Below are 17,592 nucleotides of genomic sequence, written 5' to 3'. Positions count from 1 at the left end.
TATATAAGTTAATTTACCTACCAACACAACAATAAACCTAAAACAGCTTCGACTAATATTCTAGTCCCTAATCCACAAAACAAAGGTTATATGTTATGCGCCACTTGTTACCTACAAAATAGTCTAATTTACCTATTCCATCGAACCAAAATTTAAAGTGTTACACCCAACCCCAATTTAAATTGTATTTTCACTAAGTTTGAGTTTATTTTGCTTTTAAAATTGTTGTTGGGTCTTAATAGGTGTGCCAAGGGGCCCACCTTTGTTTGTTGTCCCCCGGGTCCAAGCCCTTCATTTCTCTCTCTCGGTCTCACTCTTTCCCTCCCTCACTCTCTCTTCCTTTTTCCTCTTTTTTACCCCAAGTCTCTCTCTCTATTCTCTCCTCTTCCCGTCGAACACGCACACACACCCACTCACCAACCACAACCCATACCACCTGAGCGTGGAGACATTGAAATCAGAACCTGAAGGCGTGATACTCCAACAGTGGCACTGCCACTGTGCATATTCGTGCCTAAACAAACTCCGGCGAGTTTGTATCACATCCGACGTGGGTAAGCTCCGATAACACTCTAAACCTCCCTCTTTTATCCTCATAATTCATTTATGATTGCATCTATGTGCTTTGGTCGTCGAACTACGAAGAAAAAGGTCGGGGAGACTTCCTCAGATTCCGGTGATAAACCGTGGTCGTTTGGCCATCTTTCAGGTCATTTTCCGGCCAACTCCGGCCATCACTCGGTCCCCACTTGGTATGAATCTCTTCTCCACATTTCTAGCTACATTTTGGTAGTAGTCTAGAACGTCTGATAAAGCAAACATAATGCATCTAACTCCTCAACTTTGATCAATCTAATTATGCCCACTTAAGAAAGGTTTAATCCTGCTTATCCGATTGTTATTTAAACTCATCTTTGTTCTAGACTGGGATTGGTGTTAAATAGCGCAATCATAGTTCTAATCCAGTCCAGCAAACATGCCCTATTGGTTGAATTTTTGTCCGACTATCATGATATAAGTATGTTTCTCAATGCAAGGGTGCATGCACAGTACTCCATTCAAATTCTTATTATATTCTAAGAATAATACTACTTTATCTAGAACTCATTATAAATGTTCTCTGAAAATTTGATATTACCCCTTGAAACTATATTTTCCTCTACTAAAATCCATCTCATTTCTTGAATAAAGCTCATTTAGTAGCCTTCAACTAAACAAATTCTTTAACTAAGTTTGACTTTTCAAATTGTGCATTTTTTGAATGCCTAAACTGCCCCTATTAATACTTGGATATGATTTTTGGATCAGTTACTTGTTACATCTATTTAATTAATTTTATATATTTTACAAAATAATTCATGTCATTCATTGTATATTCAATGTATTACCTTTCAAATTGTTATACTCAATAATAATACTAATTTCATAATTTTGTGCATTAAATATATAAGTTAATTTACCTACCAACACAACAATAAACCTACAACAGCTTCAGCTAATACTCTAGTCCCTAATCCACAAAACAAAGGTTATATGTTCCACGCAATTTTTACCTACAAAATAGTCTAATTTACCTATTCCATCGAACCAAAATTTAAAGGGTCCAATTCACTTCCAAAATGACCTAATTTACCTACATAATTTATGTGCATTAGATTAAAAGTTTATTTAATTGCCTGCAAGCACAAACCCACAACATTCGAACATTATCTAATATCACTAATTTTTATTTTTTTTTGGAATAGGTAAATTAGTATAATATTTTATATGTAGGTAAATTAGTATAATATATGTATGTAGGTAATTACATGATTCAAAATGCAGGTAAATTAGTACAATATTTTATAAGTAGGTAAATTAATTTGTATGTAGGTAATTACATGATTCAAACAATATTATTTTGTCCGTACAAGATATGTCTTTTTTTTTATTTGATAAATTAATTTATATATTTTACTAATATTTATGATACAAGAAAGGTAAAATATCCATATGAATTTAATTGCTCATCATAATTAGGATAACTAATAATATTTATTGACCAAATTAGGATTTTGCATAATAAGTTGTAAATGTATTGTAATAGTTGGTTATATATTTGTCTACATGGCGGTCTATTTGAAATTTGGGTTTTATTTGAATGTTTAAATTTAGGTGGGTTTTTATTTGGAAAATAGGGGTTTCAAGGGTTTATATCTAAAGAACCCATTATATTTGATAGAAAAAAATGGTACAATAATTATAGGAATTAAAATAAAAGTTATTAATGTGATGTAGGAGAATCGGCATAATTTTGATCGAACCGAAAAAATAAGGATGAAAATATAGTTTATGACTGTCGAAGCACACGTGTCTATGACATGCCTTTTGGACAAGGATTGTTTGGTCTCCACTTCCGGTGCCCTCTCCGTGCCCTCCTGTTTTTGTGGTCACGGTTAAGTCACGTCAACATTTTATATTACTATTTATTTTTGTCTTATTATATCTATAAAAAAAATATAAAGTGTTGACGTGGCTTAACCGTGACCATACAAAACAGGAGGGCACGGGTAGGGCACCGGAAGTGGAGGGCAGACAATCCTTGTTCATGCCTTTCATCCTAATCCTAAGAAGGTGGCTGCATAACTCGAACTTGGACCTAACAGATAATTAACCCACTTCAAGATAGCTTAGGTTTTTAACTAGCCTTCATGCTCACGTTTTGAATCACAGCGTGCTACGCGCGATTTATACGTTTTAAATGTATTTATATGCGTGAATTGACAAAAGGAAAGTTAAATATTTGAAGTAAATTAATAATCTTAGATCATGCTAGAAAAAACCCCTCACAAACCAATCAAAGCAATTGAATTCACATAATAAAATCGATTTTTCAATTTACATTCTATTGAATTTACATTAAGAATAGAGAAAATAATATTTAATAAACAATTGATTGAATCACATTATTACTAACCCATTGTGAGGTCAAGCTCACCCGCTTCCCCTTAGTATAGATAATATCATATGTTAGAAAAGAAAAAAAATAATCATTTGACAAATAATTTAATCACATCATTATGCGCGTGGGAAAGACTTTTTTTATAACCGTCATTACAGGTCTCTTAAGATGTTTTGAACGTGTTTAAAAATAGAGAAAATAATATTTAACGAACAACTGATTGAATCACATTATTGCTAACTTATTGTGAGATACTAATTAAAAAAAATGTACAAAAAGAATTAATTATTTAAAAAATACTGTTAAAATGACGAAAATACACCTGTATTATTTGGTGCATTATTTTGGACTACTTTTGAATTTTTTTGTTTTGGGAGCATTTTTGTCTAAAATATTTTAGTAAAGCTTGTGACCCCAAAAAGGGTTGTTGGCTTTATATATAAGGTCATCTCCAACCGAATGGTCCAAAGAGCCAGAGGGCTGAAAATAGCCCGAAAACCGTCTCCAACCAAGGGCTAGGCCAGAGGGCTCTGGAATCTGGGAGGGCCCCACGGAATCGGAGAGGGCTAGAGGGCTGGAAGGCTGGCTACTTTTTTTTTAATGTTTTGTTATTCCTGTCGGTTATAATCGACAGGATTTCTTAAGAAAAAATTCAAATGCAACGGATACTAGCCGTTGCATTTGATTTTTTTTTTTTTACAGTTTTATTATTATTTTTTATTTACAAAATTGTTCATATAACTTCTATTTTTTCCTATTGTGACATCCCACATCGCCCAGGGGAGTGATCCTTAAATGTGTATTCCCATCCCTACCTAGCACGAGGCCTTTTGGGAGCTCACTGGCTTCGGGTTTCATAGGAACTTCGAAGTTAAGCGAGAAAGATGCCAGATCACTCCCATGATGGGTGACCTACTGGGAAGTTGCTCGTGAGTTCCAAAAAACAAAACCGTGAGGGAATGGTAAGCCTAAAGCGGACAATATCGTGCTACGATAGTGGAGCGGGCTCGGGAAATGATCCGCCCCGGGCGGGGATGTGACAATTTGGTATCAGAACCAATCCTTGGCCGGAAGTGTGCTGACGAGAACGTCGGGCCCCTAAGGGGGGTGGATTGTAACATCCCACATCGCCCAGGGTAGTGATCCTTAAATGTGTATTCCCATCCCTACCTAGCACGAGGCCTTTTGGGAGCTCACTGGCTTCGGGTTCCGTAAGAACTCCGAAGTTAAGCGAGAAGGATGCCAGAGCACTCCCAGGATGAGTGATCTACTGGGAAGTTGCTCGTGAGTTCCCAAAAACAAAACCGTGAGGGAATGGTAAACCTAAAGCGGACAATATCGTGCTACGGTGGTGGAGCGGGCCCAGGAAATGATCCGTCCCGGGTCGGGATGTGACACCTATAACTTCTATTTCTCAAAATTTATTTCATATTTTTTTTTAAATTCCATTTTTCTCCTATAACTTCTATTTCACAAAATTTGTTTCATATTTTTTTTCTATAACTTCCTAAGCCATTATACAACATTAAATTAAATTAAGTAACATGAAACAACATTAAATAACATTAACCAACATAAAAATTATACAACATGAAACTTAAATGGAGACGGTTTTTAAATGGGTTGAATTAAAGTTGTAGTTTTTAAATAATAAATTATGTTTGACCCTATGGCCCTTTGGCTTTCGGTTGGAGACGGTTTTTTGTGACAGGGCTAAAACGAGCCCTCTGGCCCTCTGGCCCTCGGTTGGAGATGGAGGCAAATATGGCTATGTATTGTTCATTAAAATATTAATATCTTGGAGAATCTTGGAGAGCCAGAGGGCTAAAACTAGACTTCTGGCCAGCCATCGGTTGGAGATGGCCTAAACATTTAGAATAATTTAGTGTCCTCGCTTCCTTGGAATCTAAGGAAATAGCGCCTAAACAGCTTTTAAACCAACCTAAGAGTGTTATTTCTCTGATACACCCCAAACGTTATTATTTTTCTATTTTAGATAAAGCTCCTTAGACTTATTCAATGTCATCAGTTTAGTATTTAAAAGATTGCATGTCTTCATTATTGGAATCTCATCAATTTTATTACTGGTTGGAGTCGTAGGGGCTAGGCTTGTGTGTAAAATCGTTCAGATTAGTAATCCTTGAAAACATGATTACGTGTAAATTTTGATAGGAAAATGATAGTCAAATTAGGGTTTTAATAGAGTTTGAAATTTGGGTGTAGTCAATTAGCATTTTAAAAGATTTTAAAATCTAGGTGTGATCAAATTACATTTAAGAGGATTTTAAAGAGAACATCCAAATCAGCAGGTGGTCAAACATGGTTTAAAAAAAATATGTAGTGAGAATGCTACAGGTTTACTAGGATTTTAATGAATGAGAAATTTTGATGGATTTGATTTTGAGGGTGGGTGATATGAATACCAAATGCCACATCTCATCGTCCTCTTCGACTTCATCTTCTTCATCCTCATCCATCGGGGTTTACCCCTCTCATCTTTGTCCTTCAACTCAGTTGTCCTTCAAACCAGTGCTCAATACCACAATTTCTCTCCTGAATTTTTCCTTTATGTGTTCCTCCTCAAATCATTGGTGGCGGCCCTGGAGGCTGATGTGGTGGTGTGGTTGGGATCTATGGCCACGTTGATCTCTGCCGGGAGTGGGTGTTAGAGTTCCTTGATTGTCAATTAATTGAACTGATTGACGTTCCTAAGAAATTCATAGAAATCTATAATAGAAATACATAATAATTTGTCATAATTTTATGTAAAATTATTAAAGTTCATTGAAATCAGTCACTTAAAAAAATCCATTGTCATTCAGTACTACGGTCTGACGGTACTCATATTCACTTGGAAGTGAGAGGTCTTAGGTTCGAATTTCGTGGATGGCGATTTCGATACCAAATTAAGCTGTCCATTATGTGGCTTAACCGAACTTCCCTGCTTTTAATGTAAAAATATCGATATAATAAAAAATAAAAAAAAACCATTAAAATATTTTAGAATCTAAATTTATCACTCTCTCAATTAAAGGATGTCATTGACTCCGATGTAGGAGAATGGACACACGATTGATCGACTTGAAAAATAACACCGCCTATTATCTCACTCCTAAGAGAAGGAGGCCCAATTGCCGCCTATTATCTCATTCCTCCCTAATACCTCTGATATCTACGCCGGCCGTGGATGAGCTCTCTTGATCTTGGCTGAGCTCTTCCAAACCTGATTTCTTTTTCTGCTTCCGTCTCTCTCGTATCTGGTATGGCTATCTTCTACTCTTCTTCTTCCTTGAATCTTTGATCTCTGGAAATTGCGATTTTCTGCTTCTTCAGAATTGATGAAATGTGTGACTGAATTCATTGTCTCAAACGTCTTCTTCTGCAAATATAGTTTCTCGATTTATGTGATTTGTTCATGTGCTTTTTAAATCCCTAATTTTCGAAGTTTATCAAGACTTTCAAATACTTCTTTCTCCCGCTCATCCCCAATTTCAAAAATTTCACGAGCTCGATTTTCCCACACCGCAGCCCTAAAACCAGGGCATCATCCAACATTTCGCAGAACTTTCAATCTCGCTGCCATCTGAATTCGCGGTACGGTTGTTCACGTTTCTACTAATTTTTATGCGTGATTTCTTTTATTTTTCTTTTCATAATTTATGTGAATTTTCTATGTGGGTACTCAGAAATCACAATTTGTTTATAAATTGTTGAATAATTTAGATGAATTCGCCACAATACGGCTCCTCTAGCATTGAGGAATTTGGCCGATTTCTTGAGGGAGACCTGCATGGTTCATCGGAGTCCGAAGATGATACTGAAAAGCAAAAAGCAGGTAACTATTTTGGTGGGTTTTCAAATTACAGTACTAAAATGTGTGCACTATGTTCGCTTTGGCTTTACCATGCTAATATGTCCAGAAGCGTCGTCGAAGGAGGCGTGTACTCACCCTGGTTCCTTTCAAGATATGTGTTATGTGTGTGGGCTTCCCGTAAACGAGAAAGATTTTGGGTACGAAGACAAGGTATGTGACATGTATTCATAATTTGTTGGTATATTTTGGAAAAGATAAACGTATGCTTGAAAAAGGCTTAATCGTTTCTTATATCCATTTTCTAGTAAGGAATGACTTCCTAATCTATTGGTATCTATTGCAGGGATTGATGCTTAAAAATGAGGAACTTGAGAGAGTCAAGAAATTAGGCATTAAGAAATTGCTGCACCGTAAGAAACTTTACTTAGTAGTTGATGTGGATCACACACTCCTTAATTCCGCCGATTCAGGAGAGGACTGCTTGCAGAGCCAAACAGATGGTCCCCAAGGTTTGTAATGTTTGTACTTCTATGTATTTTAACATATCTAGTGTTTCAGGTTTATACGGTTGTTGTAGTGAGTCGTTGTTTGTTCTTTTTCTAATTCTTTGAATGTCTTGTACATGCCTGTGCACGCAAGATGCATGCAAGATGCATGCAAGGCGTTGAGGCCCTCTGTTAGGTCCTTCTTAAGGGATGCCAGCTACATGTACGAGATGTACATGTACACAGCTGGTGAACGATCATATGCGCTGGAAAAAGGCTAGTTTACTTGATCCGTCAAAGGAGCATTTGCAGTGATAGGGTGATCTCACACGACAATGGTGCCCAAAAACATCAAGAAGGCCTAGATATTGTGCTTGGTCACGATAATGCAGTTGTGATCCTTGCCAATACAGAAAATGTAAGTGATTTGTTCCCTGTCGATTATCACTTACAACAACAACAACAACAACAACAACAAAGCCTTTTCCCACTAAGTGGGGTCGGCTATATGAATCCTAGAACGCCATTGCGCTCGGTTTTGTGTCATGTCCTCCGTTAGATCCAAGTACTCTAAGTCTTTTCCTAGAGTCTCTTCCAAAGTTTTCCTAGGTCTTCCTCTACCCCTTCGGCCCTGAACCTCTGTCCCGTAGTCACATCTTCGAACCGGAGCGTCATTCGGCCTTCTTTGCACATGTCCAAATCACCGGAGCCGATTTTCTCTCATCTTTCCTACAATTTCGGCTACTCCTACTTTACCTCGGATATCCTCATTCCCAATCTTATCCTTTCTCGTGTGCCCACACATCCCACGAAGCATCCTCATCTCCGCTACACCCATTTTGTGTACGTGTTGATGCTTCACCGCCCAACATTCTGTGCCATACAACATTGCTGGCCTTATTGTCGTCCTATAAAATTTTCCCTTGAGCTTCAGTGGCCTACGACGGTCACACAACACGCCGGATGCATTCTAACACTTCATCCATCCAGCTCATATTCTATGGTTGAGATCTCCATCTAATTCTCCGTTCTCTTGCAAGATAGATCCTAGGTAGCGAAAACGGTCGCTTTTTGTGATCTTCGCTAGATTGCTCCGGTCATTAGTGTGGATAAGTATATAAATGGATAGAGATAGGAAAGCAAACACAAGATGTACGTGGTTCACCCATATTGGCTACGTCCACGGAATAGAAGAGTTCTCATTAATTGTGAAGGGTTTACACAAGTACATAGGTTCAAGCTCTCCTTTAGTGAGTACAAGTGAATGATTTAGTACAAATGACATTAAGAAATATTGTGGGAGAATGATCTCGTAATCACGAAACTTCTAAGTATCGGAGTGTGGAGTCATCTTGACTTGCCTTATCTGTCTCATAGGTAGATGTGGCATCTTCTCTGGAAGTATTCTTCCTCCATCCAGGGGTGGTATCTTTAACTGGTGGAGATGCACAAGGTAATGTATCAATTTCACTTGAAGCTTACTTGTAGTTTCAGGCTTGGTCAAACACGATACAAACCATGTAGTAGGAGTCCCCCAAGTCGCCGAGCTAGGGGGTCTGCTGAAAGAGGTGACAGACAAGGTAAGCAATCAGAGCTCCGACTGATTGTTCACCTTCTCCCCATCTTGTAGCAGCATGAAGGATAAAGAGAAGAAAAATGAGAAGAGATGATATGAGATACTTTTGCTTTTGAAGAAGTAACTTTCCACAGGCTTATTCTTGAACTGAGCTGGAGGGTTTTCTGGTTTCCTCCAGAGTATAAGGCCGACTGAAGAATTTGAGGGTCAAAACAAGTCCATCAAATCTAGAGTACGTTCCACCCTGCTGATATGGGATACTTTTGCTTTTGACAGAGTAATGGATGTATCGGCACGTGTGCTGTTACGCTTGTCTCCACATGCTTCCTTGTATCCTTCGCACTTGCCCTATCTGTTCCTCAAGCAGATGCGGAATCTTCCCTGGAAACATAAGATGTTGAAGATGAGTACTCGAGAGCAATGCCAAGTAAGTAATCAGGTAAGGGGTTCCAGGCAGTCAGTTCTTGGCTGGAAGCTTGATTCCAAGTGCTGACTGATTGCTCTCTTTCTCCTTGTCTTGCAGGTAAAAACAAGGCCAAAGGAAAAGACAGGGAAAAAGCATGATATGGGATACTCTTGCTTTTAACCCTGATGATATGAGATATTCTTGCTCTAGTATAGCTTGTTTGCAGAGGTATTATCGGGGGGAAAGAAAGCTGAATATTTCGAAAGGCTTCGTTGGGAGTGCCCTCTCAGATATGATGAAGGGTTGAGCATTTTTGCAGGTCTGCCTGTCCGTTGGGGATGGAGGTTGACATATATAGGAGTCTCCCTAACAAGTAGTAATGCTATTCCTTTACCCTGCTTGGTCATAGCACGGTAGTGGGAGCTGTCAGTTTCACATGTTTTAACTCTGTCAGAGCACTTTGAAAAAGTGGTCTGTGGTATCTGGCTCTCGAGATTCGGAGAACGATGCCTTTTCGATTTTTGAGAAAGCAATCATGCTGGGGGTCTGGCTCTCGAGATTCGGAGAGCAGTGTCTCTTCGATTTTTGAGGAAGTAATCATGTTGGGAGTCTGGCTCTCGAGATTCGGAGGGCGGTGCCTCTTCGATTTTGGAGCAAGCAATCTTGTTGGGAGTGTTGTCTCGAATGTGAGTAAAGGTTGGGCATGTTTGCTAGTCTACCTTGCCACGAAGCACAAAGGTTGATACACAGGGACTTTCCAATTATCCATCAATGGTACTGTTCCTTTACCATCTCTTCGATTTTGAGAAAGTAGTCATGTTGGGAGTCTGGCTCTCGAGATTCGGAGGACGGTGCCTCTTCGATTTTGGAGCAAGCAATCTTGTTGGGAGTGTTTTCTCGAATGTGAGTAAAGGTTGGGCATGTTTGCTAGTCTACCTTGCCACGAAGCACAGAGGTTGACACACAGGGAGTTTCCAATTATCCAGCAGTGGTACTGTTCCTTTACCCTTGTGGGTAATAATATGGTAGCTAGACCTTCAAAATTTATGTGTCTAAACTTTGTTAGTGTTGTTTCTTTGCTATTCTTTTACCTTTCTTGGTCAGAGCGATGTAGTGGGAGCTGCAAGCTTCACGTGCTCAACTTTGGCAGAGAACTTTGGCAAAGTTATCTGTGGTACCCATGAGCTATTGTTGCGTGTGGGAAGTGGGTGATTGAACAGTAAGATTCATGTGCTTTCTACTTCACCAGAAGTCTTCGACAGAATGCCCATAATTTCTGCAAAGCTGAGTGTGCGTGTGACAGGTGCTGACAATGCTAGAAAAGTAGGTGCCTCTTCGATTTCTGAGATCGGCCCTCGTGGTCTCTGAGCAGCCCAGCTTTTGAGAAAGCGAGCACCTCTTCGATTGATTCGAAGAACGATGCCTCATCGATTTTTGAGAAAGCAGTCACGCTGGGGGTCTGGCTCTCGAAGATTCGGGGAGCAGTGTCTCTTCGATTTTTGAGAAAGTAATCATGTTGGGAGTCTGGCTCTCGAGATTCGGAGGGCGGTGCCTCTTCGATTTTGGAGCAAGCAATCTTGTTGGGAGTGTTTTCTCGAATGTGAGTAAAGGTTGGGCATGTTTGCTAGTCTACCTTGCAACGAAGCACAGAGGTTGACACACAGGGACTTTCCAATTATCCAGCAATGGTACTGTTCCTTTACCCTCTCTTCGATTTTTAAGAAAGTAGTCATGTTGGGAGTCTGGCTCTCGAGATTCGGAGGACGGTGCCTCTTCGATTTTGGAGCAAGCAATCTTATTGGGAGTGTTTTCTCGAATGTGAGTAAAGGTTGGGCATGTTTGCTAGTCTACCTTGCCACGAAGCATAGAGGTTGACACACAGGGACTGTCCAATTATCCAGCAGTGGTACTGTTCCTTTACCCTTGTGGGTAATAATATGGTAGCTAGACCTTCAAAATTTATGGGTTTAAACTTTGTTAGTGCTGTTTCTTTGCTATTCTTTTACCCTTCTTGGTCAGAGCGATGTAGTGAGAGCTGCAAGCTTCACGTGCTCAACTTTGGCAGAGAACTTTGGCAAAGTTTTCTGTGGTACCCATGAGCTATTGTTGCGTGTGGGAAGTGGGTGATTGAACAGTAAGATTCATGTGTTTTCTACTTCCCCAGAAGTCTTCGACAGAATGCCCATAATTTTCGCAAAGCTGAGTGTGCGTGTGACAGGTGCTGACAAGGCTGGAAAAGTAGGTGCCTCTTCGATTTCTGAGATCGGCCCTCGTGGTCTCTGGGGAGCCCAGCTTTTGAGAAAGCGAGCGCCTCTTCAATTTCTGAGACCAGCCTTCGTGGTCTTTGAGCAGCCCAACTTTTGAGAAAGCAAACGCCTCTTAGATTTCTGAGATCAACCCTCGTGATCTCTAAGCAGCCCAGCTTTTGAGAAAGCAAACGCCTCTTCGATTTCTGAGCAGGCGCCTCTTCGATTTCTGAAGCTCCGTCGAGTGCAGATTTTTATAAGGGCTGGCATTAAGTTCCAAAGCACACTTGAATCTCCACCAGTAGAAGCTTCATTCTTGCACTTCTAAGATCTTGATTTGTCCGACCTCTTCTCTCTTCAACACCTTTGAAAATGTCTGGCCCCTCCGACCGTCGTTTTGACTTGAACCTTGTTGAAGAGGCAGCCCCGCCTTCTCCAGACAACATATGGCGCCCATCCTTCGTCTCCCCTACTGGTCCTCTTACCGTTGGGGATTCCGTGATGAAGAATGATATGACCGCTGCGGTGGTGGCCAGGAACCTTCTCACTCCCAAATATAACAGACTACTTTCCAAACGGTCTGATGAGTTAGCTGTTAAGGATTCGCTGGCTCTCAGTGTTCAGTGTGCAGGTTCTGTGTCTAATATGGCCCAACGCCTATTTGCTCGAACCCGCCAAGTTGAATCATTGGCGGCTGAAGTGATGAGTCTCAAACAGGAGATTAGAGGGTTCAAGCATGAGAATAAACAGTTGCACCGGCTCGCACATGACTATGCTACAAACATGAAGAGGAAGCTTGACCAGATGAAGGAAACTGATGGTCAGGTTTTACTTGATCATCAGAGATTTGTAGGTTTGTTCCAAAGGCATTTATTGCCTTCGTCTTCTGGGGCTGTACCGCGTAATGAAGCTCCAAATGATCAACCTCTGATGCCTCATCCTTCTAGGATTCTGTCCAGTACTGAGGCTCCAAATGATCCCCCTCCGGTGCCTTCTCTTTCTGGGGCTCTACCGACTGCTGAGACTTCTCCTAAGCAACCTTTGTGAAGGCTCCCTCTTGTGTGTTTATTTTGACTCATGTATATGTACATATTTGTAGCTTATCGGGGATATCAATAAATAAGCTTTCCTTCATTTCAACGTATTGTGTTAAATACACCAAAGCCTTCTTCGCTAAGTTCTTTGAATTTTCTTTTGTTGAAGCTTGTATGTTGAAGCTTTCTGAGTGGAGCATGTAGGTTGGGGTAGTGTTCCCTTAATTTTCCGAGTGAGGAAAACTTCTCGGTTGGAGACTTGGAAAATCCAAGTCACTGAGTGGGATCGGCTATATGAATCTTAGAACGCCATTGTGCTCGATCCTGTGTCATGTCCTTCGTTAGATCCAAGTACTCTAAGTCTTTTCTTAGAGTCTCTTCCAAAGTTTTCCTAGGTCTTCCTCTACCCCTTCGGCCCTGAACCTCTGTCCCATCGTCGCATCTTCTAATCGGAGCGTCAGTAGGCCTTCTTTGCACATGTCCAAACCACCGTAACCGATTTTCTCTCATCTTTCCTTCAATTTCGGCTACTCCTACTTTACCCCGGATATCCTCATTCCTAATCTTATCCTTTCTTGTGTGCCCATACATCCAACGAAGCATCCTCATCTCCGCTACACCCATTTTGTGTACGTGTTGATGTTTCACCGCCCAACATTCTGTGCCATACAGCATCGCCGGCCTTATTGCCGTCCTATAAAATTTTCCCTTGAGCTTCAGTGGCATACGGCGGTCACATAACACGCCGGATGCACTCTTCCACTTCATCCATCCAGCTTGTATTCTATGGTTGAGATCTCCATCTAATTCTCCGTTCTTTTGCAAGATAGATCCTAGGTAACGAAAACGGTCGCTCTTTGGTATTTCTTGATCTCCGATCCTCACCCCTAACTCGTTTTGGCCTCCATTTGCACTGAACTTGCACTCCATATATTCTGTCTTTGATCGGCTTAGGCGAAGACCTTTAGATTCCAACACTTCTCTCCAAAGGTTAAGCTTTGCATTTACCCCTTCCTGAGTTTCATCTATCAACACTATATCGTCTGCGAAAAGCATACACCAAGGAATATCATCTTGAATATGTCTTGTTAACTCATCCATTACCAACGCAAAAAGGTAAGGACTTAAGGATGAGCCTTGATGTAATCCTACAGTTATGGGAAAGCTTTCGGTTTGTCCTTCATGAGTTCTTACGGCAGTCTTTGCTCCTTCATACATATCCTTTATAGCTTGGATATATGCTACTCGTACTCCTTTCTTTTCTAAAATCCTCCAAAGAATGTCTCTTGGGACCCTATCATACGCTTTTTCCAAATCTATAAAGACCATGTGTAAATCCTTTTTCCCATCTCTATATCTTTCCATCAATCTTCGTAAGAGATAGATTGCCTCCATGGTTGAGCGCCCTGGCATGAACCCGAATTGGTTGTCCGAAACCCGTGTCTCTTGCCTCAATCTATGCTCAATGACTCTCTCCCAGAGCTTCATTGTATGACTCATTAGCTTAATACCCCTATAGTTCATGCAATTTTGTACGTCGCCCTTATTCTTGTAGATAGGCACCAAAGTGCTCGTTCGCCACTCATTTGGCATCTTCTTCGTTTTCAAAATCCTATTGAAAAGGTCAGTGAGCCATGTTATACCTGTCTCTCCCAAAAGTTTCCACACTTCGATTGGTATATCGTCTGGGCCTATTGCTTTTTTATGCTTCATCTTCTTCAAAGCTACAACCACTTCTTCCTTCCGGATTCGACGATAAAAAGAGTAGTTTCTACACTCTTCTGAGTTACTCAACTCCCCTAAAGAAGCACTCATTTCATGTCCTTCATTGAAAAGATTATGAAAATAACCTCTCCATCTGTCTTTAACCGCGTTCTCTGTAGCAAGAACCTTTTCATCCTCATCCTTGATGCACCTCACTTGGTTTAGGTCCCTTGTCTTCTTTTCCCTTGCTCTAGATAGTTTATAGATATCCAACTCTCCTTCTTTGGTATCTAGTCGTTTATACATATCGTCGTAAGCCGCTAACTTAGCTTCTCTGACAGCTTTCTTCGCCTCTTGCTTCGCTTTTCTATACCTTTCACCATTTTCATCTGTCCTCTCCTTGTATAAGGCTTTACAACATTCCTTCTTAGCCTTCACCTTTGTTTGTACCTCCTCATTCCACCACCAAGATTCCTTTTGGTGTGGGGCAAAGCCCTTGGACTCTCCTAATACCTCTTTTGCTACTTTTCGGATACAACTAGCCATGGAATCCCACATTTGGCTAGCTTCCCCCTCTCTATCCCACACACATTGAGTGATTACCTTCTCTTTGAAAATGACTTGTTTTTCTTCTTTTAGATTCCACCATCTAGTCCTTGGGCACTTCCAAGTCTTGTTCTTTTGTCTTACTCTTTTGATATGTACATCCATCACCAACAAGCGATGTTGATTAGCCACGCTCTCTCCTGGTATAACTTTGCAATCCTTACAAGTTATACGATCCTCTTTCCTCATTAGAAGAAAATCTATTTGTGTTTTTGACGACCCACTCTTGTAGGTGATCACATGTTCTTCTCTCTTCTTAAAGAAGGTGTTGGCTAAGAAGAGATCATATGCCATTGCAAAATCCAAGATAGCTTCCCCATCCTCGTTTCTCTCCCCAAAACCATGGCCACCATGAAAACCTCCATAGTTGCCTGTCTCCCTGCCCACGTGTCCATTTAAATCTCCTCCTATAAATAACTTCTCCGTCTGAGCAATTCCTTGCACCAAGTCTCCAAGATCTTCCCAAAATTTCTCCTTCGAACTCGTATCCAACCCTACTTGAGGTGCGTACGCACTAATCACATTGATAAGTTCTTGTCCTATTACAATCTTGATTGCCATGATTCTATCTCCTACCCTCTTGACATCTACAACATCTTGTACCAAGGTCTTGTCCACGATGATGCCAACACCGTTTCTCGTTCTATTTGTGCCCGAATACCAAAGTTTAAACCCTGAGTTTTCTAGATCCTTTGCCTTACTACCAACCCACTTAGTTTCTTGTAGGCACATAATATTTATCCTTCTCCTCACCATAACTTCCACTACTTCCATAGATTTTCCCGTTAAGGTTCCTATATTCCACGTTCCTAAACGCATTTTGCTCTCTTGAACTCTACCCTTCTGTCCTAGCTTCTTCACCCTCCCCCGTCTAATAGGATCAAAGTACTTCTTTTGTGTGTCTCGGGTAAAGTTGATAGGAGCATATGCTCCCAAACAACTTTGAGTGGAGTCGTTCGAAAAGAAGTTTCTATGGCCCCCTTGCTCATTTAACACTGCATCCGGGTGCCGATGGAGATACAGCGACCCTTGCTCACTTATCACTGTGCTCGGGCCACACAGCGCGCCACTTACGGGTGACGCCCTAGCTTTAGCGTGATTTTGTTCTGGATTCATTTTCATAAGGATTCGACGTGATCATGGAGTGCCGGCTGTCGACTACCTGACGCCCTCCCCCTCCTCCTTTATCCGGGCTTGGGACCGGCCATGTAAGACATAGGCGGAGTTGTGATCTATAGGAATGGAAAAAGCATTGGAAAAATTTGATACTGCTTGGGAGCGATGAAACCAAGTTCGAGGGAGCTCTTGCAACGGTTCTAGAAGCACTGAAGCAAATTCACCGATTGTTCTTTCATGTAAGTGTGGTTTTGTGTCTCTGCAATGTTAGAAGGTTTTGAGTTTGTTTGTTTGATTGTCCGTTCTCATGTTCTAATGTATTGTTGGTGTAACCTCATATATAGGAACTGGAGGGCTCAGATGACAGAGATGTGAAAATGGTGAACCATTTGGCCTTTTCTTTTCGGGATTACTGAAATTGAATTGACTTTTTTCTGTCATTTTATATTTATATTTAATATATATATATATATATATATTGTTGTAGGTTATCAAAACACTGAAAGCCGAGGTGTTGAAAGGGCAACACCAGATCGTCTTCAAAGAGTTTTTTTACTTTAGAAGTTCCCCAGGCTTGGAAGGTGACAGAAAATATGGGAGCATACTATGGTGTACGAGGGAGATCAGCAGGTTTCGTGATCAATCTTTTCAACCTCCTGACAAGATCATCTGCAGATGAAGATATCAGAAGCGTTATCTCCTGAGGAGGAGATAACGCTTCATTCATTGTTCATAACTTCACCAACTTGCACAACCTTGTGAAAAAGTTGCATGGACAGACGCAATCTCAATGGCTGAAGGATTTGAATGGCTATGTAAGTTATCAATTAAGAAGTATTTTAGTTCTTTACGAAAAAAAAGTTTCTTAAGTTTGTTATTTGTTTATCAGGGGTTTTACCGGGATCAGAAAAGTAATGAATGTTTGGAATCAAATCCGGTCGCTCCCTTTGGAGTAGACCTTGTCTGTGCCTAAAAGTTCTTTTCTGCTCCCGGTAAAACTTAAGAAACTTTTTTTTTCGTAAAGAACTAAAATACTTCTTAATTGAGAACTTACATAGCCATTCAAATCCTTCAGCCATTGAGATTGCGTCTGTCCATGCAACTTTTTCACAAGGTTGTGCAAGTTGGTGAAGTTATGAACAATGAACGAAGCGTTATCTCCTCTCCAGGAGATAATGCTTCTGATATCTTCATCTGCAGATGATCTTGTCAGGAGGTTGAAAAGATTGATCACGAAACCTGCTGATCTCCCTGTACACCATAGCATGCTCCCATATTTTCTGTCACCTTCCAAGCCTAGGGAACTTCTGAAGTAAAAAACTCTTTGAAGACGATCTGGTGTTGCCCCTTCAACACCTCGGCTTTCAGTGTTTTGATAACCTACAACAATATATTAAATATAAAATGACAGGAAAAGGCCAAATGGTTCACCATTTTCACATCTGAGCCCTCCAGTTGGTTCCACCAACAATACATGAGAACGGACAATCAAACAAACTCAAAACCTTTTAACATTACAGAGACACGAAACCACACTTACATGAAAGGGTGAAGGCATAGAGGTCGGATTGTTTGAGTTTTGGTGTCTGGTTGATGTTTCTAGGTTTCAGTTTCCTAAAACTCTTGTTCTGTAATTACATGCTAGCCTCGGTGCACTCTCCAGA

The 17,592-nt window shown here is 40.6% G+C and overlaps 1 protein-coding gene across 2 annotated transcripts; it reads left to right on the top strand.

The window, feature by feature from the left end:
• The first annotated feature begins 6,066 nt into the window (after positions 1-6,066).
• On the top strand, positions 6,067-7,657 carry LOC103417953 (RNA polymerase II C-terminal domain phosphatase-like 4). Of its 2 annotated transcripts, none has more exons than XM_029108431.2 (6): positions 6,067-6,201; positions 6,470-6,535; positions 6,665-6,776; positions 6,865-6,965; positions 7,099-7,264; positions 7,406-7,657. In XM_029108431.2, exons 3-6 carry the CDS (start codon positions 6,665-6,667, stop codon positions 7,519-7,521), a joined length of 495 nt encoding a protein of 164 aa, XP_028964264.1. In that variant the 5' UTR covers positions 6,067-6,201; positions 6,470-6,535; the 3' UTR covers positions 7,522-7,657. The 2 variants fall into 2 exon arrangements, with proteins under 2 accessions (XP_028964264.1, XP_028964257.1); XM_029108424.2 differs by having other exon boundaries at positions 6,862-6,965.
• Positions 7,658-17,592: the final 9,935 nt, after the last annotated feature.

Source organism: Malus domestica, chromosome 02 (assembly GCF_042453785.1).
Source record: "Malus domestica chromosome 02, GDT2T_hap1".
Lineage (NCBI taxonomy): Eukaryota > Viridiplantae > Streptophyta > Magnoliopsida > Rosales > Rosaceae > Malus > Malus domestica.
This window is presented reverse-complemented; position numbering and strand designations above follow the sequence as displayed.

What these genes read in the sequence shown, in the direction of transcription:
- LOC103417953 (XM_029108424.2), top strand. Translation starts at nt 6,665, where the DNA reads ATGAATTCGCCACAATACGGCTCCTCTAGCATTGAGGAATTTGGCCGA. An exon ending in TACTGAAAAGCAAAAAGCAG is followed by an intron (nt 6,777 to 6,861) that starts GTAACTATTTTG and finishes TAATATGTCCAG; the next exon opens with AAGCGTCGTCGAAGGAGGCG. An exon ending in ATTTTGGGTACGAAGACAAG is followed by an intron (nt 6,966 to 7,098) that starts GTATGTGACATG and finishes TATCTATTGCAG; the next exon opens with GGATTGATGCTTAAAAATGA.